The sequence below is a fragment of the Sparus aurata genome, chromosome 18 (assembly GCF_900880675.1).
Source record: "Sparus aurata chromosome 18, fSpaAur1.1, whole genome shotgun sequence".
In the NCBI taxonomy this organism is placed as follows: domain Eukaryota; kingdom Metazoa; phylum Chordata; class Actinopteri; order Spariformes; family Sparidae; genus Sparus; species Sparus aurata.
Genome location: NC_044204.1, coordinates 27,466,131 through 27,489,514, shown reverse-complemented (window position 1 = coordinate 27,489,514; position 23,384 = coordinate 27,466,131). Strand labels below are relative to the sequence as shown.

At 42.3% G+C, this 23,384-nt stretch overlaps 1 protein-coding gene across 1 annotated transcript in view; it reads left to right on the top strand.

Moving 5' to 3' along the window:
- The window catches only part of slc16a2 (solute carrier family 16 member 2), a 28,942-nt gene extending 10,357 nt beyond the window's left edge, over window positions 1-18,585 (top strand). The window contains exons 2-7 of the mRNA XM_030396602.1: window positions 3,975-4,119; window positions 4,849-5,347; window positions 7,079-7,222; window positions 8,872-9,100; window positions 12,082-12,348; window positions 12,437-18,585. Coding sequence (XP_030252462.1) covers window positions 3,975-4,119; window positions 4,849-5,347; window positions 7,079-7,222; window positions 8,872-9,100; window positions 12,082-12,332 — 1,268 coding nt within the window. The 3' untranslated portion in view covers window positions 12,333-12,348; window positions 12,437-18,585. The remainder of the gene's footprint in view (window positions 1-3,974; window positions 4,120-4,848; window positions 5,348-7,078; window positions 7,223-8,871; window positions 9,101-12,081; window positions 12,349-12,436) is intronic.
- Window positions 18,586-23,384: the final 4,799 nt, after the last annotated feature.

Below are 23,384 nucleotides of genomic sequence, written 5' to 3'. Positions count from 1 at the left end.
TTGTGCCTGTTATCATGACTGAAACCTCTCTTAAGCATAAATATAAAAATGTAGGCTGGCTCTTTAATTTCTGTCAGGTGGCACTCATCAACGCCATAGATCAGCTGTAATGGTCTGCTCTACAGAGAAGCATCTACCACGTACTCACAACTGCAGTGTCACAGGAACTTTAAGGAGCTTCAACCAGCGTTGTATCGCTACAATTTTAGTAGGATGTGTTATTGAAAAATTGTAAACTGTGGCACAATACATTCGAGTTGTTTCACCTTTGTAAAGAGAATACCTCAGCCCTTTTTTGTCTGTTTTCTCTGGCCAGGTATCACCAATTTAAAAAAAACATTTTTTGGGGGGGTTTTTCTTTTCATAGACAGCCCAGTGTTATGCAATGGCCATCTTTCCAATCCGGTGAAATCACTCTTGCAGTAACATACCAAGTTTATACCCTTTGTGTAGTACCAGAGGACCATACAGGGAAAAAGCCGTAAACCCTTTTACGACTCAGAGGGCTCCTCAGGGAGAACCGCTAAGAGAGTGTGCAAGATACAGCCTGGAACAGCATACATATTTCAGTAGATGGGAAGTCCAGATGGGAGCCACTCCATTGGGTGGTTGAGAAACGACTGTTCCATCCTGATAAACGAGCTGGACACGCGGTAATCGACAAGAAAAAGAAAGTGGCGCTGGTGATAGAATAGGTTCTGTTTAGTGACATTTACATTAATAAAAAGGAATGTGAGAAGCTGGGAAAGTACCAGTGAAGACGGATGTGATCCCAGTAGCCCAGTAGTAGAAGCACACAATGCTGCTGACATAAATTTTAAAGACTCCAGCCATCAGAGGGCTGTAACCCAAACTAAACCCAAATCGATGCTGTCAGGATTTTGGACTCTCTTTGTAGGGTTAATTTTCCAGGCCTATGTTCATGCTGTGTGCAGTTAAATTTGTGATTTATTTCAGATTGTACGCTGTGTCTTTGCACAGGCTTGTTTTGTGGACCACCTTCAAAGAATCCTACCACTGAAATGGGACGCCACTCACGGGGATCATGTGATGACTGCATTTCCCATAGTGCCAAGACTGACTTCACCTCCCCATATGTTTGCAGATGTTCCGTCATCTACACAGTCGATTTAACTGAAGATTTCGTTGGCAAAAGTCAGTGCTAGAGAGCTGGGCAATGTTTTGTTCCATTGTGATGCCTCTAAGCTTGTTCTTTCCATCCTTGAGAGCCATACGTTCACCCCTCAGGGCAAATATAACATTTGCTCAATGAAACAATGAAAACAAAATGCGTAGTTTGATGACGTGAAGTAGCGAGGGTAGCTGTTGTCTTCCACCATTGCTGATGAAAATCTATCTGACGTGACTCAGGCAGAAATGTTCGCGGATGAGGTCATGTTTTAAAGGTTTTTTTTTCACAATAATAATTCTCTGATGTATCATCTGGTGTTTCCTGTCGTTCCCTGGAGGTATAAAGCGACAGGCGACCACATGAAACGCTCTGTTACACCATGTTTCACTCCTGCAACTTTCCTGTTGTGATTCACTCTCAAGTCATATCAGTTTCACCCAGAGCAGGTAGTTGGCGGGGCCCAGTACCAAAAGAAAGACGGGCAAAGTGAGCAACTAGCTTGTGAGCACATTAAAGCATTAAGCAAATAAGGAGCCTTGGATTTGAGACCAAAAAAAAGATTGAGTATGGAACAGGGTAGAGGGTAGTTTGAAGCATACTGAGTGCTTTAGGTGAATGATTGTTACATCTCTTGATCAGCGGTGCAGTACGGTGCATGGTATTATGCTAAGGTGCTTATGGGAATCCAAACCCACACTCCTTGGCTTATTAAGTAAAGTGGATTAACCGGATCTTATGAGACTCTGCCATTGATTTGTCCCTCAGTGGTATATATTTGTATGTATAGTTTCTGATGAAATGGGTCAGGAGGCATATCTTCTTACGGTATTCAACCCACTTTATTTTGTTTCTCCTACTGTTGTATACTTTAGTAAATCTGCTAAATGCCTTAAGAGCCAAGATGAAACTTTGAACATGTTGTTGGGAAAGTTAGAAAATGGTGGGAGTTCCTGAGGTACATGTTCAATAGGAGAACAACCCCCCCATGTTCCATTTGGACAAATAAACTATAGGAAGGCTCGGGTGCAGTCACACCCTTAAACTATACAATATCGGACATTCTAGTGTTCACTGTGGACCAGCAAGTGTATACATGCAGAGCTTTTCCTGCCTAACTTAAAGGCAGGTCGCCTTTTGTATTATTGGCCACCGCCTTTGTTGATGAAAAAAAAGACCAAACTATTGTGACGTATTAGCAACTGCTTTGAGGCACCTGTACCAGGCGTGCATGTGACATGCAGCACTATGTCTGGAGGCAACAGAGAAATACCACAGAAACATACCATTTCTGAAAGATCAAAGTAATTGAAGAATTGCTGTAATTGAGTCATACAAATGTGTTTGTAAATGAGTGGGACCGGGTGTAAAAACTCAGTAGTATACTTTTTGTGCGCTGTTATGTGATTTAGATAGCAGAAATTCACAGAAGGGAAGTGACTCCAAATCAACGCAAATTGTATGGCCACGCCGGGCAGATAGGAAAAACTGTTCAGCATTTTTGTTGCATTGCACAATCTGCAGCCGTTTTTTTCAGACACTTAAAAAAAAACGAAAAAGTTTTTTTTATGAGCGTATGGCACTCTAAAGGTGAACACGCAGTCTGTGACACCCCTCCTGCCACACATATTCTCCAGCCTTTGCCACCTTTGTTTCAAAATATACCTAGGGAAATGTATATCTGTATGGTACAGGATGTATGGGTCGACCCATTGTGTTTTGCTTTAGAGCTCATGTTTTCCTTTGCGAACGTGTGTCCACGGATAAACCAGACCATCCAGTTATTTATCAGTCTGTCTGGTCTCATTCCCACTGAGCTGTTGGATCAGTGTGACCCACAACCCAGACACCACGGTAGACATTAAAGCTACCTTTGCTCCCCAGGAGACTTGGCCCAGACACTTGTTTGTTTGCACTCCAGGGTACGCTGTGTCTCTGTTGGATCACCGTGGCTCATTATGTTTTACCACTGGATGGACGTTACACCACAGGCCAGAACTATCCGCTCTGATCCACTTTTTGATCTGCTTAATCACCATGAGAGATCTTATAGAGCGTGTCTTGTGTCTGCACGATAAAGAGTTACATAAATTTGTATAAATAGCAAATCACAAGAGAGAAAAAGAGTGCATACAGAGGCTTCCAGGTTTTCAAAGCATCTTCAAGTATGACATTTATACGTGCGGTTGCATGATTGAGTCAAGTAGCGCACGGTCACAGTGGTTGACCGGTGGCGCAGTCAAAGAAATGGGGCCAAACATGATGACTTGCAGAAAAAAAACCCTGCAGGAAGGCCAGGTTTTTTGCTCAGTGACGCTTTTTTGGTTTTCACAGAATGCAATATGCAATAAAAAGAACATGACATTAAATTATAAAGGAGACATCGATTTAGTTTTTTCTGTTTTGTCATCTTTTTTCATGCAAAAACAAACAAAGAAATCCTGTTCTCCTTTTCAATTTGGACGGTATGTACAGTACAATTGTTTGACTGTGTGACAGTTAATAAGCTGCTTTGAGGCAAATTCTTGAGCTGCGTATGGTGTGGGCTAACAAGCTGTAGAGACTGTTGAAAGATTAGACATGACAAATATGAGTTATTGCTTCATTGCAGTGAAGGGAATCCCTTTCTCTTCATTGCATTTACTGTATGTCAGATGCATCGTGGCGTACTGTATACTGCATACCTGATATGTTGCTTTATAGCACACGGTGCATTTAGTGTTGCATGAGCTGTGATCCTCATTTGATGTACAAACTATAGATAGTCTCATGTTCAGTGTAAGCGATCACTTCAACATTTAGTGTATTTGTATGTTTCTGACGATGACTTCTCTCTCCTCTCCAGCCTGGGTCGGAGCCCTGGCCATGGGCATGATCTTCTTCTGTTCACCTGTGGTCAGCATGTTCACAGACCGCTTTGGCTGTAGAAAGACAGCTGTGGGTGGGGCGACGCTGGCTTTTATAGGGCTGCTCAGTTCATCCTTTGCAAAGTAAGCAGTTTTTAAAGACATCACTTGTTGTTGCCTCATTTTGTACCTCTGATGTATATCCATTACATGTTAATAGAGCTAAGCATATATATACCCTTATATATGTGTATAGATAAACCCAGAAATCCATTTACTTACCAGTGTCTCAAGGTGCGACTGTATATTCCACTAGCAGGAATTTTATATTGCATGTCTTATGTTGAAATATAGCTAAAAATGACATTTTTACATTTTTGTTCACGTTTTATAAATTAAGCAGAGACATGCACCTTATTTGGCAACTTGGCCATGTTCCACATTACACCACTTGTGACCACGGATGATGATGTTAGCCTGCCAGAGGAGTTAACACAGACACTCACAGTAGCTGAGCAGAGCCAGAGCTAACATACAGAGCAAGATGCAATCATGAAAACAGGAACACAAAATTAAAATTGTTGTGAAATCATCTTCAAAAAGCTGTTATGAGCAGCCAGAATTAAATGCAATTACATGGTTTTAGATAAACAGGAATGTTATTCATCTCAAAGGAAGTTACAGATATCAGACGTGAGAAAATTCCAAATTTATAGAAAGAAATATAAACATTACTCTGTCTTTAACTGCAAGCCTTTGACTGAATGAGGCCAATTATCTTTTATAGCTTGTTTGTTTATGTACAATCATAAAAACGCAAAAACACATAGTCAAATTATAACTGCATTTTTTTCCCTTTCTTTTTTTTTGCAGCTCTCTGGGCCTTCGCTACTTCACATATGGCATACTGTTTGGCTGTGGCTCCTCCTTTGCCTTCCAGCCCACATTGGTCATCCTTGGCCACTACTTCCGCCAGCGCCTGGGCCTGGCCAATGGTGTGGTGACGGCCGGCGCCAGCCTCTTTTCCATGGGCCTCCCGATTCTCCTCAACAAGGTGGTGGAACCTCTAGGCCTTAGCAGGACCTTCCAGATCCTCAGCCTCTTCATGCTGGTCCAGGCCCTGCTGGCACTGCTGTTTAAACCTTTACTGCCTGCTGGAGGAGGCATGGGGCCACCAGGCATGGGTCCTGGCCCTGCAAATCCCCAAATCCAGTCAGGGGCCACAGCTCAGGGTGGGAGCAGGTGGAGCAGGTTCCTGGCCGGGGTCAGGAAGTACTTCAACCTACGTGTTTTTCACATTGTGACATACCGGGTGTGGGCGTTTGGAGTAGCCACAGCTGTACTGGGCTACTTTGTGCCATACGTTCATCTGGTAAGAACGATAATGGGCATGTGTGTAGTCAGATTAAGAATGTTCATTGTGTTTTTGCTCCTGCCTTCAATTGGCATCTACTCAGTTTCCTGTGTAGTACCAGTGTAAAAACCAGCGTGCTATGTTACATTATTGTTTAGATATTGATGGAAGATTGTATGTTAATACAAATGTTTGTGTACTTACCAGTCCTTCATTCATCTTAGTGTGCTAAAACATTTCCTAATATGGAACACATACCGTGATGTTTTTGGGTATTTTTGGTACGTGGATGTGAAAATGTCGGAATCCTGACCTCTTTATTCAAAGTGATTTATAAGCAGCATTATGGTCTTCATTAATTAGAGTTGTATAATGAGATATTAAGCTGCTATAAAACAAACAAACATATGAATTCACTAATTTTGGGGTAAAATGGTATTTTTGTCTCGTGCCCATGCTGGGGCTTAGCCTGCCGACTCCTTTCAATCAAACAGCAACACGCCCTTCCAGTGGCGGAGATGAAAAGGAGCATTTCTGATACTTCGCCCCCCCAAAACTATTTCAGATATCAGGGATGCAACTAATTATTATTTTCATTGTCGATTGACTTGTTGAATGAGTGTTTGGTCTGTAAAATCAGAAAATGTGGAAAAGTGTGAGTGTTGTTCAAAGCTGGAGATGATCTCCTCACATCTTGTTTTGTCAGCAACCCAAATATATTCAGTTTACTGTCATGGAGGAGAGAAGAAACCAAAAATATTCATATACAAGAAGCTGTACATTTCTTGAAAAGTTACTCTATTATTAGGACCAGTTAACCTATTATCAAATTTGGCGATTAATTTGATACCTTCCACTTGACTGAACTTCTTGATTGTTGCAGCTGTAGACAAAATAAAAAAAAAACACTGACATTACAGTTAATTGCAAAAAGGGATGACTAAATGTGTTTTCTGTAAGTCAAAGTCGAGTTACTCCTCAGTCAATCTACATTCACTTAACTTTGCATGATTAGCAGAATCCAGAATTCAGAGTGTATTTGCATAGACTGCACATGACCTATGGCCGACTTTGGTGTGAGATGGCGAGATAGTGAAGGATGAGGATTAAGTGTAAAGCTGCGGAGTGGAGCTGTGAAGTTGATCTCCCTCTATCCAGATGTCGGATGTTCCAGCTCCGGCCTCCCTCTGTCAGTCCTGTTGTTTCAGGCCCGGGCCCAGATGTAAACACAGCCCCGGCCTTTGTATTGGCTCAACCACCTCAGGAAACCTCTCCTGTATGGCCTCCCTGTATCCCTAAACATGCCTATCCTATGGCCATTGATGAATGTAGAGCCCTTCAAAGCAGAGCAAATATTTCACAATGACCAGCTTGTTCAGGAAGGACTTCAGAGGGCGGTTTAATGTTTTTGAGGAGTCAGGGCTGATGGGAGTGGGAGGGTCTGACCTATATGCGTTGGGTCTTCCTGTCCTGCTGCTCCAGAGGTCTGTGGATGAAGACATTTTATTGTAAGATCTCGGCTTCGGTGTTATTGATGGACGATTGCTCCGCTCCACCAAATGCACGCCCATTTACTGAGTTTGTTGACTTCTCGTGTGAACATGTGAAAAAGTTCACCAGCAGGTTGTGTCGATATCTTTGTTAGCCCATTCATTGTTAGGAGCATCTGGAGAGTTACTTATGCGTCACATTTGACCCGCCGAACACACAGCCAAAACTCACATGTCTGTTTTTCTTTCTGTGTCTCAGATGAACTTTGTAGAGAAGCAGTTTAAGGACAACGAGAAGGACTGGGTGCTACTGGTTTGCATAGGAGCCTCATCTGGGGTTGGACGCCTCGCTTTTGGTAAGATCGGTGACCTCATTCCCGGTCTTCATAAGATCTACATGCAGGTGAGGAAATGTACAAAAGCATAAAATGTAAGCCAGATGAAATGAAATGTGCCTTTTGACCCTTTGAGTTTACAACCCAGGTCATACTGGATACCTATTTAACAGACATGGATGTCAACTGTAACTTTACCGTCATGTGAAGACATACAACAAAGTCAGTATATGTTTCTTTTTGCAATCCGAGTGATTCACTGTCTTTATTGGCTTATTTTGTTGCATACCGACATGGTTCAGATGCTAATTTGCACACGCTTGCTGTACCAGAATAAAAAGAAGCGTTTCATGATGCTATAAGAATTGCCCATCTGGATAAGAGAAGGGAAGTCTGAGCAGTTCAACGCAGGGATGAACACAAACAGCAATTTTCCGTTCTTGCAGCTGTAAATGTACTTTGTGCTGCATGCACATGTTTCTGCATGCACATGATGCAGACATAATGTCCCCATTGATTAATTTCTCTCCTGCCATCATACTAAGACACACACTTGTTGGTCTTTTTTAAAATTTAAACAATGAATTCTTGAGAGTTGCTTTCTTGTAGTGTTTTCATTGTGAAGGGTTTACGGTACCAGCTTCTGGTTTGCTGTTGAGGCACAAAACCCTCCTTCAGATTTCACAGTATGAACCTTGTGCTCAGTGTAATGCGACAGTGTGAGCTGACTGTTAAGAGTTGAACAGACAGTTTAGACAGCCTTCAGCGGCAGCAGTACTTCATTCCTAAGCTTTATATTCCTTTAGCTTAGTTATTATCGACACATAGCTTTTAAATATCGATCAGATTAATGGTATTATCAGCCTTCTGTTTACTCAAGCCAACATAGTCTTTCAGCTAATCATTTCCAATAAAAGACATTTGATACTTTTTACAAATTATCGTAAAAATGGCAGCTACAGTAATATGCAAATATAAGCACTGTTGATATCTTTCTGTTTCAGATCCCCTCTGTGTAGCTAGCTCTTCACAGGAATCAGTACATCTTGATCACATTTTTTACAGCTAGTCAGAGAAGCTAACATTGAGGTTAACCTGTCAGAGAAGCTAACATCGAGGTTAGCCTGTCAGAGAAGCTAACACATTTAGGTTAGCCTGTCAGAGAAGCTAACATCGAGGTTAACCTTTCAGAGAAGCTAACATTGAGGTTAGCCTGTCAGAGAAGCTAACATCGAGGTAAACCCTGTCAGAGAAGCTAACATCGAGGTTAGCCTGTCAGAGAAGCTAACATCGAGGTTAGCCTGTCAGAGAAGCTAACACATTCAGGTTAGCCTGTCAGAGAAGCTAACACTGATGTTAGCCTGTCTGAGAAGCAAACACATTCAGGTTAGCCTGCCAGAGAAGCTAACATCGAGGTTAGCCCGTCAGAGAAGCTAACATCGAGTTTAGCCTGTCAGAGAAACTAACATTCAGGTTAGCCTGTTGGAAAGGTTAACACTGGTGTTAGCCTCACTAGCTTTGAATTTTTCGGACCATGTATTAATGGGGTATATATCGCCTCCTCCACCAACAAGATTAATGTCTCCGACTAACCCTAACCCTAACCCTACAAAAGAAAGACAGAAACACTGGAAACAAGCTAAAAACCTGCTGAACCTTTTCTTTAATGGGAGAGATAACGGAGAGAGTTGTTAATTGTGTCCTCGCTGTGTTTCAGGTGGTGTCCTTCATTGCTCTGGGCCTGATGTCCATGCTGATTCCTCAGTGCTCGGTGTTCGAGGGGCTGGTGGTCGTGTGCGTGTTCTTGGGGCTGTGCGACGGCTGCTTCCTCACCATGATGGCCCCCATAGCGTTCGAGCTGGTCGGTCCCATGCAAGCCTCGCAGGCCATCGGGTACCTTCTAGGCCTTATGTCTCTTCCCATGACAGCAGGTCCACCTATCGCTGGTGAGAAGCACGCTCTTTTATTATTACCACAACATAGCTCTGATTTATACCATATAATCCACAAAGAGTTTGCAGTGATCCGGCTCTGTGCGCTGACTTCAGGGATGTTGGCAGCTACAGCGCACAAGTTGATTGATATTGGCAGAGTAAGGATAGAACAACTGTAGGGAGTAAAGGGAGAGCAAGACAAATGCGTCGCAGGATGGATTGTATTTAGAGGTTTTGGGCTCACGGCCAACTGCAAGCTGTCTCAAGTGATTTGTCTTCCGGGGGGGAAAAAAAAGAAAAGCAACTACAGGCAGTGTTCAGCTCTCTTTATGTCCCCCTCACCTCCACCCTCTCTCCATCTTTCCTCCCCGGCTCTCTGATAAGACGAACATACAGGAGAACAACGAGAGCAGAACATTGATTTAATGACTCAGACTGCCCTGTGCACTCTCTCTCTCTCTCTTGCAAACATCTTTCACATCTCACACACATACTGTACACGCACTGTTTTTACTACAGAACACTCACAGAGTCTAGATATAGCTACTGACGGTCTGAGGCATTTGTCAAAACTAAATCTCTCAGGCTGTTTAGTTAAAAAAAAACAGACTCTGATTAAAGAATTGACTCATTTCTGTTTTAGATTACATATTTGGAGAATGCAGTTTGTAAATATGAATTAATTTAGGCACATTATGTGACTGTTTGGCCCTAAAATAACACCTTCACAGTCATGTTGATGGTAGAGTGTCTTGTAACAGGGTGAATGGTGTCAGCAACTCCGCCCCCATCACTTGTTTCTGCACTGTGTTACTTCAGTGAGAAGGTAGGATCACAGAGTTACACACGTTTACTTCAACATACAAGCCATCAACAGTTAGCACCTACACCACCTCTGACAAATTGTTGCAGACCGGGGATTTGTATTTACGAGGGCGGTGTTGCACTCAGAAGCTGTGGGGGGGCGCCAAATCGCACAAAGTGCCACATTTCTACATAATCTTGGTTTGAATATGCAAAGCTTTGTCTTCACATGGCAAAAGAAAAACTTTCTGCCCCGGAAACTAGAACTGAACACTTCATCCACAAAGTATCGCTAAAATCAGATTATGAGAACAGAAGAAAAAGGACAAAGGAGAGAACATGTTTATTGTGCAGCTCCAACTAACCATTGTTTTCATTCTACATTTATTAGTCAGTTATCTTCTCCGTTCATCAGTTGATGGTTTTGTGTAGAACGTGTCAGGAAAAAAAGTGAAAGCTGTGAGCCTACAGACAAACTGTTTTTACTCCGCTACTATCATGTCACAATTGTGATATGCAAAGCTTTGTGTGGACATAGCTTTGGATATCTGTGGGCATTTACCTGATTTTCTGACAAAAACAATTACCTAATGAAACAACTACATAACCTTTTTTCTTCTGTACAATTTTCTCATGTTTTCTTCACATTTTTTTTTTTTTTAAATACTGACATTATTCTAGTTTCCTTGTATTGATTTTGGTAGCATGTGTTACAGTCAGGCAGCAGAAACATTTCGGCTGTCAGGAGTTTTGTTCTCCCCCGATGCTCCCCCTCGTTTTAAGTCCGACAGGTGTTTTTCTCTCTCTCCCTTGTCAGGTAATAGGATCCAGTCCATGCAGAAAGTCACCTTAAGAGACTGCACACAGAGACATCGGTGCAGACAGGAAGTACAGCACGGTGGCATGTGGTTTAAATCATCCTTTCACTGACCACAGATGCAGACGCTAATCTTGTAGTTAAACAATTTCTACGCTGTGGATGTGTAAGACACTAAACGGGGGAGTGAGATCAGTCTGTGGAATATCAGCTCCTCAGAGTCTAAATGAGTGAACCACTGTGTCAACATGTGTTGTTCAGTACAGGCTGTACAGTTCAGGAGCAAGAATGCATATGTTGTGTGCAACAATGTAAATGCACACCCCTCCCGCCGCCCTTATGTCACAAGCTCTGCGGTGGATCACACACACAGAGCAGCGCGTTAAACTTGTTGACCTAGCTTTGTTACTGTAGGTACACTTTGTTCGCCTCAGCTCCAAGGCAGATAAATGCTATAGACAGGGTGAGATTGCTGTACTGTAACGCAATAGTTCAAGGTCTTTGTTGAATTCCACTGACTGATTAGTATTAAATTGAGATATATAACAGAATGAATGTATATGATATATACTGCATGTCAGTCGTGGGTTGTAGAGGAACAGGTCAGCATGTCGCATTTTCTCCCAGAGTCGGATGAGAAAAGTGAGAGCACTCTCTCAGGCCTCTGTGTTTTTAAAAATGGAGCCGGAGCCAGAACCTCATTAGTTTAGCTCGACATAAAAGCCTGTGGGTGGAAAGTGGGGCATACAGAGGTAGCCTCTCTGAACATCAACAACATGCCGACCAGCAACTCAGAAGCACATGATTAGCATGTTGTGGGCTGCAAAGTTAAAGCTCCTGCTGGTAAGAGAGTGATACTGACACTTTAGATTTCCAACCTCTTCAAATACTGACCCTTAAATATGTTGTTTTAAGAGGAGTTATGTGCTTGAACTCTGCTTTAGCAGACAGCTGAGTGTGAGACTTTCAGGAAAAGTTCTGTTCTGGACTTCTGGAGCCAGAGTTTACATGTAGGAGCTGTATGTGTGAACACAAGTGTCCGTGTTATTGGCCCAGACTTTAGCTTGCCAGCTCTCTGGTCCTACATCCGGTGTGAGCCACATGTATGAATAAAGCAGACGATGTCCGGAGTGACAGTAATCTCTCTGTGCTAGTGCAGGTTTAATCAGCTGTAACAAGCGCTCAAACATACGTCGGCACGTGCAAAAGTGGCGTTAAGACTGCTCATTGTCAAAGTTCTACAAAACATCTGCCCAGAGTTTTTCCCCACTCGGTCACTGGTGCTTCCATATGACCCGTTCACGCTGCTATCTATCATTATTAGATCTATCATTATTAATATGAACTGTGCCCCTCCGCCTCCTCTGCCCAGGTCTCCTACATGATTACTTTGGGAACTACACGGTGGCCTTCTCCCTGGCTGGGGTTCCACCTATGGTGGGGGGCGTGGTGCTGTTCTTTGTGCCCCTGATCCACCGCAGGCTCCAGCGAGACCAGGCGTCACCAGAGGAGACGTCCACAACCGCCCACATGCTGCCCTGCACCCAACCAGCGGAGGAGCCCAAGAGCTGCTCCAATGGAGACATCCTGCCCGGCTACACCGACGTGGAGACACATATTTGAGTCGCACCGTACAAAGGTTACACATGTTCACATATATCAGGCATTGATCATGGAAGTGAGTGGATGCATATTTCTTCTTATACTTTTTCTTTTTGTTTTTCCAGGGATTCAGCCCACCAGCACCTTTTTTCTGATCCTTAGATTGCCCTCCTCTCCAACCATGGACTTCCCGTTGGCTGACCTTTAACCATCTCACCCTCCTGGATTCTCATTGCTGTGTATTTTCATGTGGAGAGAAATCGATGAAAGGAGCGCTCTGGCTTCATAAGCCACAGAGAAGACGAACAGAAGGCACATCAGCGTAGGATGATGGACACGTGCGCGAGGAGGATAAGCACAACAGTCTCAACCAGGATGGTTTTTACCCGCGGTGGCTCTGTAGTAACACATACCTCCAAGAGGAAACGAAAAGAAGAGAATTTAACTGACAGTCGTAGTTTCTGATTTCACAGCTTCGATTTCGCCACCTTAGCTTGTTGAAGCTGTGAGAAATACTATGCTTTATACTTGGATTCCACGTAAAGAAATTGTTAAGAGAAGAGGCATGTCAAGTAAGAATTAATGAAGGGATAATTTCACTTTCTTATTGTAGTACCTCATGCAATTTCTTTTCACACAGTGCAGCATTATTTAGTTCGTGTAGCTGAACCCACGGTCTCATCTCGAGTGATTTTGCAGGTTTTAAATTTTTCTTTTCTTTTTTTGCTGTTTTCCGGCCGTGACAGAGAAACGAGCGCGCCTGTCGTAAATGTCACCGGAGGCAGCAGACAGTTGTTCTCGAGAGAGATCCGCCACCAGACACAATCACCTCAACTCAACCGCACACTGTAGCGTACCACACTGAACGCACACCCAAGGGTCCAAAAAACTTCATTGCTTCAGCTTCTCCACCAGCGACGGATGTGCGACTGTTGCGTTTGTTGATTCAACCGATTCGCCTGCCATGAGCTGGAGAGTGTTACGTGTTTTTCCACAGTCTTAACACACACTTGGTCAGTAACTCTGCAACTTGTGGTTGTTTTAATATATGCAGTGTAGGACCTTGTCCACAGATACATGGATATTTTGCAATATTTTACTCTTTATTTTTTAGCCTCTTGATCACAGGCAAATTTGTGTTTTGTGTAATGAGCGCGCGTATGAAACCACAAACGCGGCAGACGTCTGGTTGTTTGGCTCACACAAATATAAGTTTGTTGTTAGCACTGCCAGGTCTAATTACAAGTTTACTACTTCGCTTTTCTTCTGTTCTTGGATCATTTTAATTCAAATAGAAAAAGCTCAGTACGCCGGGCGCGTTTGATTTACCGCGGAAAGTTGGATGTTGGAAGCTGGAGATCGGAATGAAATCACACGGGAGTTGACTGCGTTCCAGTACAACAAATGTGAATACCAGTTCTAGCCAGGTTAGTAATGCCAGCTGATTATGATGCATTTCACATTATCTTGCGCATTAAAAACATCAAAGCAACATCTCCACAGTTAGAAGCTGGCCAGTACTGTGTCTAAGATTGATTTAATGAGGCACAGATGAGACAGAAGCGCTCATAAACAATATATCCTACAGCTTTCAAAGATGTTGGTAAGCGGCGTAGGCGGATTTTGTTAAGTCCGGTTTTTTGAGGTGCGAATCGGAAAGCTGACCCGAAGCCATGAAAAGGCCCAAAAATATATATTTAAAAAGAAAGCACCTCTAGGTTACTACTACTTTGGAATAGTTTAGCGTACAGATCTGTTTTTCAGAAGGGAGCTAGTTTGAACAGAAATGGAGTTCGATCAGTAGAGAGGCAGTGTCCTCACCGCAGTGGATCAGGGTTCAAATCCGACCATTGGCCGTAAGCTACATGTCGCCCCCCCCCCCCCCTCCTCTCTCACCACATTTCCTGTCTCTCTTTGGAGCTGCACTATCTAATTAAAGCCATTAAAAGGCCAACAAATAATTCAAATAGAAGGAAAAATATCCGTATACATGTGGACAAGCCCAAAGTTCGTGGCGGTGAGCCGGTGCATCTGCTGCCTGAATCAATGAAACCTGACTCTACAGTTGACATGAGGCTTCTCACCAGTCTGTTCAACCTTAACTGTCCGCTTTCAGCAAAAATCTACAGTTTGTATTGGCCTTTAAAGGTTTAGGAGGGTGCTAGAAAAAGTCTGCATGAACTTTGTTTGTTACAGCTTTGAAAAAGATCATTCAGATTAGTTTTTTTGTAGCATGCACACTGTGAACAAGAGTCCTGACAGGAGACAGACGGCTGGTGGTAGCATAGGTTTTTTTTTCTTTTTTTTTCTTCTCAGTTACAGAAAAAGAGGCATTCTGTGTCATTTAATCAGAACTTTTCCTCCGTGTGCTGCACACACAGTTACATAATATGGAGCCACTTTGTTACAGTCTGTCGATGAATGGGGGACTACTGAGATGAACGCTGCCAAATGAACCTGAGCCCCCCGCGCCGGGTCATCTCACAGATAATCAGTTTGCTGCTTTAGTCTAGCATTGCGTCATGAAGGGGTGTGCGCTCGCCGCGTCGGCGGTGATGAGTCCAAAACACCTTCGAGAGGGGACAGCTTGCAGTTATTACGTCTCATGAGCATTTAGACCACTTACCTCTGACTGCAAGTTCTCTTGAACAATGAATTTAGATGAACAGATGTGAAGTAGAGCTGCAATAATTGACTGTTTCAAGTCGCACTCTTTGGTTATATGCATTTCTTGAAAAGCAGAGAGGGGGGGATCAGTGCACCGCGAGGAAGGAGCCGCTTTGGCCATCGGGTGGTGTTCCCTTCTGTCCGACACCCCCTGTCTTTTGCTTTCACTGCCATTATTCAGTCGGTTTTCCATGTTACTACGCGTTAGAGCCTGAGAACTACACAAACCTCACTGCTGGGTGTAGTTTTGTTGGTGGGGGGGGGGGGATTCATGCTATAGGACAAAAGGTTCTGATAGGAAAACATACACCAATACCTCAGTAATCAAACAATCCTCAATCCAGCGGGACCTGTTGTTGACATTCTTCATCGCTTCATCGCATCACTGTTCAGTGTCGTTGCTTGTTACGACGCTGCCAAACGCCTGTTTTTTCAATCAGCATCGCTTCCTACAGAAAAACCTCATCAGCATCAGTTTTAGGCAACTAGTGGAAAACGGCAAATTTCCGTTCCGTTTAATCCGACATGCAGCGCGTAATTATTTCAGAGATTTTTGTTTTCTGCCTTCGCATCCTTCTCTTCATCGCAGCATCGTTTTCTTTTTATGTCTGGGGTTGAAGAAATGCAGATATGTTAAATGTCTAATATCCCTACGTCAAGATACAAAAGAGACACTAAAGCGTAAGCAGTGGAGATCCATACAGCGGTTAAGGCACGTTTGAAAAGCAGGAACACCGGCCTCTAGTTTGACTGAGGGAGTGTTGCATTATGGGCTGTGTGAGTCGTCCACGTACCAGCCGCTGAACATGGAGCTCCTGCGCGGTAATTCGACCGAGCTCAAATAGATGTAAAAGTGACTCATTTTACAGTATTTCTATGTATTTCTGCACTAGTCAAACTAGAGGCCCGTGTCGCTAGAAGTCCCACAATCTTGAAAGTGACTACGGAGGGATTACGCCCTGCCAGCCATATTGGAGGTCCTCGCGGGGCCTTTTCGCATAGCGACGGCTGCAGAAGGCTGACTTGTGTTTCTATGCACGAAGCGTATCTCGTCTCGACACAATGTACTAGAGTTGTTACGTTTTTATTTGACTGTGAACTTTTTTTTTCCCGTTTTGGATTATTTGTGTTGCAAGTAGCGTCACCTTGTTAGCTCGAAGCCTGAACCGCACCGTCGTCTTGTTCGAGAAGAGACGAGAAGTCGCAGCAGTTTGAAAAAAAACAAACAAACCTGCCTTATAGTTACTGAACAGCTGCGACGCACCGGAACCTGATCTGATCAGAGCTGTGAGATCTGAGACACAACAGCGAAGCTTGTATAGTGAACTTTTCAGATCTTAATGTTTTTTTAAAAAAAAAATCTCTTTTCTTTCCTTCAATGTGATCGTTGTCGATACCTGGACCTTTTCGTAACAGCCTCCTCGCTTTGTTTCACTCTCACTCAGTTTCTGCTCAGAAGCAGCTGAGTGCTCCTTTGTACTGGAGATCTGTATCAACATTATGTACTTTATACACTTTGTAATGGTTTTTAATTAACCGTAAACTGTTTTTTTATCGTCTTAATTTTGCTTTTTGATAATTGTTTTGTTTTTGATCTTATTTGTTGGTGTCTTTCGTGATACACTTCAATGACTACTGGAAAAAGAAACACAGAAAAGTGCTGCAGCGGTCAGATCTGAAATGATATATAGAAGTGAAGGGGCTGATCGAATGAAGAAAGATACCGTGACATCCGGATGGTTCTGTGCTGCGATCTGAACCCGTGTCTGGCTTGCCAAAGCTTTTCATCTATGCAGCATCGTTTTCGGGCTCACAGTCCACTTCCTGCGACCGCGTCACTCTTCTGAACACGTCAAACTCTAAATGATAAACCCGCAGTAGAGCCTCTTAACTATGAACTACTAACAAGACTACATGTGTTATTGTTTTTATAATCAGGAGGGTTTTGGGGGGGCTGTTGTTTGTCTTTTTAATTGTCTTACCTGACAGTCACACTAGTGAAAGCTTAAAGGAGACCTATTATGCTATTTCATTTTTTCCCCTTCGCTTAGTATTCAAAGTTAAAAAAGGTCAAAGTCGGCAGAGACAGAACTTCCTCTCCCCCACAGAAAACACTACTCCCTGAAACCTTGTCAGTTGTCCCGCCTTTCATTCCGTGACTTTGCGACATCACGCTCATGTCACCGTGTCGCACATTTGTATGATTTAGCTGCTCTGTCGCTTGGTCAGGAGGAGACTGGAGCTAAAACAATGTTTCAGACAGCGGGAGCATAGTGGACAGCTAGACAACTGATGTGTTCTATGAGCACTAAAACCTGAAAATGAGCATAACACGTCTCCTTTAACGCGCCTCCCCTGTGTTTGCTTTACTTTACCGACCGATGCTCACATGTATTATTCAGCGCGCAGGTCGGAGCTACAGAGAGGCACATTGAGCTCATGAATAAAGACCGACAGGCTGATATTTATCACCGTTTTAAAACGTGGCAAGATGAAGCCATCAGGCGCTGTTTCAGTCTTGGTTGTTACATTCTTCCAAAAAAGCAGGTCACATGATCTTAAACCAACATGTTCGTACTGCTTTATTTACAGTAATTGTGTCATAGTTACTTATTAAATCAGTTTTGGGGGGGGGGGGGTTTCGACAAAGGCCTCATTTATTTTGGCATTAGACTTTTCCCTCGAGAAGAAAAAAAAAAACCCCTCACTTGACTTGAAGTCGATCCAACTATTGCAATATCGAGCTTTGTTATTCTCTGCAAATGTGCCACTTCTCTGCTCCACTGACCTCAATCTCTGCCGGCTGTTTCAAACGGCCTCTCCTCAGTGAGAGGCCGTGCAAAAAATATGCGTGAAACAGAAATGACTGAAGGTTTATAAATATATATATATATATATATATATATATATATATATATATATATATATATATATATATATATATATATATATATATATAGTGAAGCTGAGCCTTGATTTGCCAACACCTCATAACCTAACCGGGGACCACTTCCAGCAAGAATACCTTTTTTTTTTTTTTTTTTGCAGTCGTCCTCTTTAAATGGTGTGTGAAGGCTTTTGGTCACACTTGAGTCATGTAAAATCCTCTTTATGCTCCATATGTTGAATATATGAAAAAAAAACAACCCTGATGTAATTCTCATTTATGTTTTCTGTATGGTCACCAGGCCTTCCCACAGCCTTACATGTTGAAATACGAGGAGTATTTCATCACCCTGCTAAACGTTTTCCTCCTCTGACCTCCGGTAAGGTTGCTGCAGTAAAAAACCTCTATTGCCTGTCTTTCTCTTCTTACAGCCGTCAGCCTCTGTCCTCCCAACACAAGCTCTTTGTTTTCTTGCTTTTTTAAAAAAGAATATATGTAAAAAAACACGTGTTTTTTTTGTCATTTTACAAAATGTTCTAACAAGGCCAGTGATGCCGCAAGATCTGAAAATCAAGTCATGCTGCTAGGAAAAAAAAAAAAAAGAATTAATGTCATTTTTGTGTTCTTGTCAAAGTAATTTTCAATCTGTATCAAAAAGGCACATTTTTTTTTTCTTTCTTTTCTATTAAACCAACAATAAAGATGTAATATGAAAACATCCCACGCTGTCAAGGTCCCGTCACTCTTTTGTTGCCCGTGTGCTCCACTTCCACGCCGGACGCCGCGGGAGCTCGGGGTTTGTTCTTGACATGCAATCACGTTGGAGATTAACCCCCTTTTGAACGCATTAAATACGCAGCAGTGACACGGTGAGCCGGAGAGGTGGATGCACGCAGATGCTCCGCTGCATGAATGTGTTTTCTAAACGCTCATTATCACCACAGCAACGTGACTGCTCATCCAGGCGTTAAGTCCTCCCTTGACTCCTCGTTCCCCACGTTTGACCTCGGTTTCTCACCGCCGGGCAGGATCTTAAAGATCAAGCTTCACTGAGTCCGCCCCGAGCGGCAGAGCTCTTTATGTACATACAGGGAGCTACTGTGTACATCTCACAAGGACAAGAGTAAATGGATTGTGGAGTCAGTCTTTGAGCCCGCGGCTGTCTGCTGTCTTTCTTATAAAAGAGCTTTAATACAGTGAAAACTGATCCTTATCTGGACACATGAAGGGATAAAAGTAGATTTGACATAAACTCTTTTATTAAAACCACGTGCTTGTATCTATCTGGTATCATTTTTTTTATTTCAAGGGTTCACTAACTTGATCAGGTCTCACAACAAAGTCTCTTTTATATCAGTGGAAAAATAAGCACTCGGATCACGTACTTGAGTAAAAGCAGCAGCACCACAGAGTAGAAATACTCAGTTACAAGTCATGGATTTGAATACAAAAGTACTACCGTAAAAACGTACTCAAACAACTCATTATACATGATTTCAGAATAATGTGAATCATGTTACTGGATCGTGGTTTTTGTGTGTTCGTGAAGCTGGAACATTTGATTAAAACCGTTTTATAGAGTTTAACTGCTGCTTGAATTCCCCCTGTAGGGGTCAACAAGTTTCAACTGAATCTGAATCTAACATTACATTATTTTGCAAACAAAATCTGCAAAGTAACCAGTAACTAAAGTTAAGTCAGATACGTGTGTAGTGGAGTAAGAAGTGCAATAACTGCCTTTGAATTTAAGTGGAGTGGCAGTGTGAAGCAGCAGAACGTGCAGTACTCAAGTAAAGTACAAGTACCTCAAAACTGAAGTGCAGAGTTTGAGTGAGTTACTTTGTACCACTGCTCCACTGCTACAGAGGTGTATCAAGGCTGCCCTTGAAAGAAGACAGAAAAAAAGAGAAGAAGATAAAATATACAACTCTGAAATCTCAACTCATGGAGACGGATATTCAACCCTCTCTGTCCTGGAGCTCTGTTTATATTCTGTTGCAAATCAAGATAATCAGCTCTTGACTGAGCTACTTATAAAAAAAAAAAATCAGCCTCAATTATTTATGCAGAGGAGTTAAAAAAAAAAAAATGACCAGAGGTGTTTTTTATCAGAGTGTGAAAATCCAGCACAGATTAAAAACTTGTGGAGCTGAGTGAGTCACGCTGAAGCAGAAGCAGAAGCAGCGGCTGCGTGTTGTCCTGCGTGTCTGTCCCGCGTCAGATGAGAGCAGTGAGCCGGGCGAGAACAGGCTGTACTGTCCTGTGAGTCAACCGGGCTCGCGTCCTGTGGGTGCCTGATGACTAATGCACCGCTGCAGACTGTGCAGCAGAGGTCCCCCCTCACCCAGCTCTCCCACTTCAAACACTTTCATTGGACTCAGTCACAGGATCTGAACTTCAACACTCAGAATCTGAGACCGATTGTTTTTTTGGACAATTTTGAATTTACCGAATGTCTGTTGCTCTCGGAAATTTGGAGCATATCGTAGTATAAGGTTCCTTTTAGGATAGAGTGATAACATGAACAATTGTACCTTCCTGTAAAGCCTGAGAACATTTACTGTGTAACTGCAGTCGAGTATCTTTTCATAACTTGAGTCACAAACTTGTAAAATAATCACTCGACATGTGTTCTTTCCCTGCCTTGGTTTAGGGTGCATTAAATTACAAATAGATGTTATTTTGTTTTGATATAGTGCAAGTTTTTATTAAGTTTGCCAATATATAAGCAACACAAGACAACATTATGTAGTAACGATGCAAATGGAACAAATCTGAGCAACAATAGTCATCTTAACATAGACGTTACTGTACACCTGTGCTCCATAAGTTGGTTACTTTATAAATGATTCAACATTGATTAACATTTTCTCTGCATTTTAAGTCATTGTCACTTCCACTCTTTCACTCCATATGTTAAAATAAATATCTGCTGTAATCTTTTATATTCGTACCAGCTTTAAAAAGTGCTTTTCCGTCTGTCATCCGCGTCATTTGATCGTTACATTTCGACGCGTGACTTCATAAACAGCCTGTTTGTTTTAACAGTTTAGTATTAGTCGTACACGCACTACTGCACACCTCCGTGTAATAACCACAACATGGTAGAATGAGTGAAAAAATCCAAACTAACTTTTGCTTTGTTGAAAGAAAAAAAAACATCAAAACAATCCCACACATTTCCCTTTTTATTATATCTACTTATATCAATAACAACTTCAGATTTTATGACATGATAATATATATTCATGTTAATGATGTTCCTGTCTGTGACAATGTTTCCTCCGTTGGTGCAATGTGACCTTCAGGAAGTTAACCGGTGTTGTCACACTGGAAACTTACGTGAATTAACCATTAAACCGACGCGACAACCACACACATGCTGCAAGTTAACGTCAATCTGATGTCTTTAAAGTCCAACCTGGCAAATGTGAAAAGTTTATCGTGCTGCTCTCCAGGCATTCACAAGTCTGGGCCAATTTTTTTCACGTCACAAGTATGAAAACTTTTGATATCACAGTGCTTCTTTGGTAGTTGCGACTGTTGGTGTGCTGCCTCCTGCATAAACACACATGTCGTCACTTTAAACTGTGTCGCAAATGTCTCCAAGAAGAAGAAGAGGAAGAAAAAAAGAAAAAGAAGAAGAAGAAGAATGGTTTGTATCATCTTGGGTACTCTGGGTTATCAGGAGAACCATGACGAGGAAGTGATGCAAGAGAGGAAGAAGAAAAAAAAACAAGGAGAAGATGATGATGATGATGAAGAAGAAGAAGATTTTGTATTATATTGGGCCCTCCAGGTCATCGGGAGGACCAAGACTAGGACGTGATGCAAGAGAAGAAGAAGAAGAAGAAGAGGAAGAAGAAGAAGAAGAAGAAGATGGGTTCGTATTATCTTGGGCCCTCCGGGTCATCGGGAGGACCACGGCGAGGAAGTGATGCAAGCGAGGATGATAAAACTGCGGTCATTCTTTCTGTTGTGTCACTCTGTTTTCTTTCCCGCCCTGCATCTCGGGGCACTTCCTCTCTGATCTGCCAGCAGAGAACTGGACTCCTTAACTCTGTTGTTACATACGAGCAGGTTGCGACAAGAGGAAGTGTGGCAGTCGCTCACATATCAGAGACAATCTGAAGCTCCCAGGTTGCGGATGGGACATGTTTTCATTGCTCCTCGGGCTGGCAACTCGGTTTCCCCTCAAATCAACAACATGCTTCTCTTTGGAAAGTGAAAACAAAACATGAATTTGTTGTTCTGTTGCTTTGTCATCATCCGTGTTGGCGAGCTTGGGCTTCTGTTTTCTTGCAAACCGAAACAAGAGGAGGAAAGAAGAAGTGTGGCTCTCTTTGGAGGAACTCTGTGGTTTTGTTGTGAGTTTTGAGCCCATCAACCACAAAATACACAGTTACTAGTAATGGTGCTCAATACCACTCGTCTTCCCCATAATTACTTAAGATTTCACATCCTTCTTTCTAAGAAACCATCGCTTTTTGATACCGTCAGTGCACCAAAATGAACCACCGTAGATCCGAGACAAGCTGATCTGCTTCCTACTGAAATCATTTCTCATTAAATCGATTTGATCGGTTTTGTTGGTGGGCAAAAAGTGAAGTGACAGCGGCTCTGATGATCTAGTAGAATATGACACTTTTCTGCTTTTATCCGTTTCATATGATCGCTAGTGGAGAACCCGTTCGGTTTGGGAATGTCAGGCTGGACTAGACAAGCAGTTTAAGGATGCGCAGTTTGATTCTGGAGGGGATTTTCCACCGTTTACTCAGATCTTATTATAGATACTAAATGACTGACTCATTAATAATCAGAAGATCTGATTACCGCTTTACATAACGGCACACATCTGAACAGAAATCAGAGATACTCAGCGGATCTCTGAGGGGCAAATTGGCATCGAACAGAAACACATTCACGGTATAGAGACATGAAAGAACAAGGAAATATTTTTAAAAATAAGTACCTATGTAAAACAAAAGCAAAATAAAGCATATATATTTTTTGATTGATTGATTGATTGATTGGTTTATTTAAGTGTCAAACACCATGGTTGGTGCCCAGCCCTCATGGGCTTATTAGACACTAATCATATTCTTCAAATAATAATTTCACAATTACATCCACGATAGCCACGTGACATAATACAGAACACATCATAACATAACTAAACCATTAAAGATATGGATACAAATACAGATGGATTGTCATATAGGATACAAAATACTTTGCCGCAGATACCAGGCCTTTTCCATAAATTTTGCGAAAGCAAAAACATCATTTTCAAACAACCAGCACAGAATCTCCCCTTCATATTTCCAAAATATATCAGGATTTTTAAACTGGATTGATTCAAAAAGAGAGTTCCTTAAATCACAATATAAAGGACAATAAAAAACAAAATGAAATTCATCTTCCACAACCTGGAGATCACAAAATTCACACAAACGTAAATGTAGAAAATAGAATCACATCTGCTAACTCTGTTTCTTCTGAACTTTTTATTGTATTGT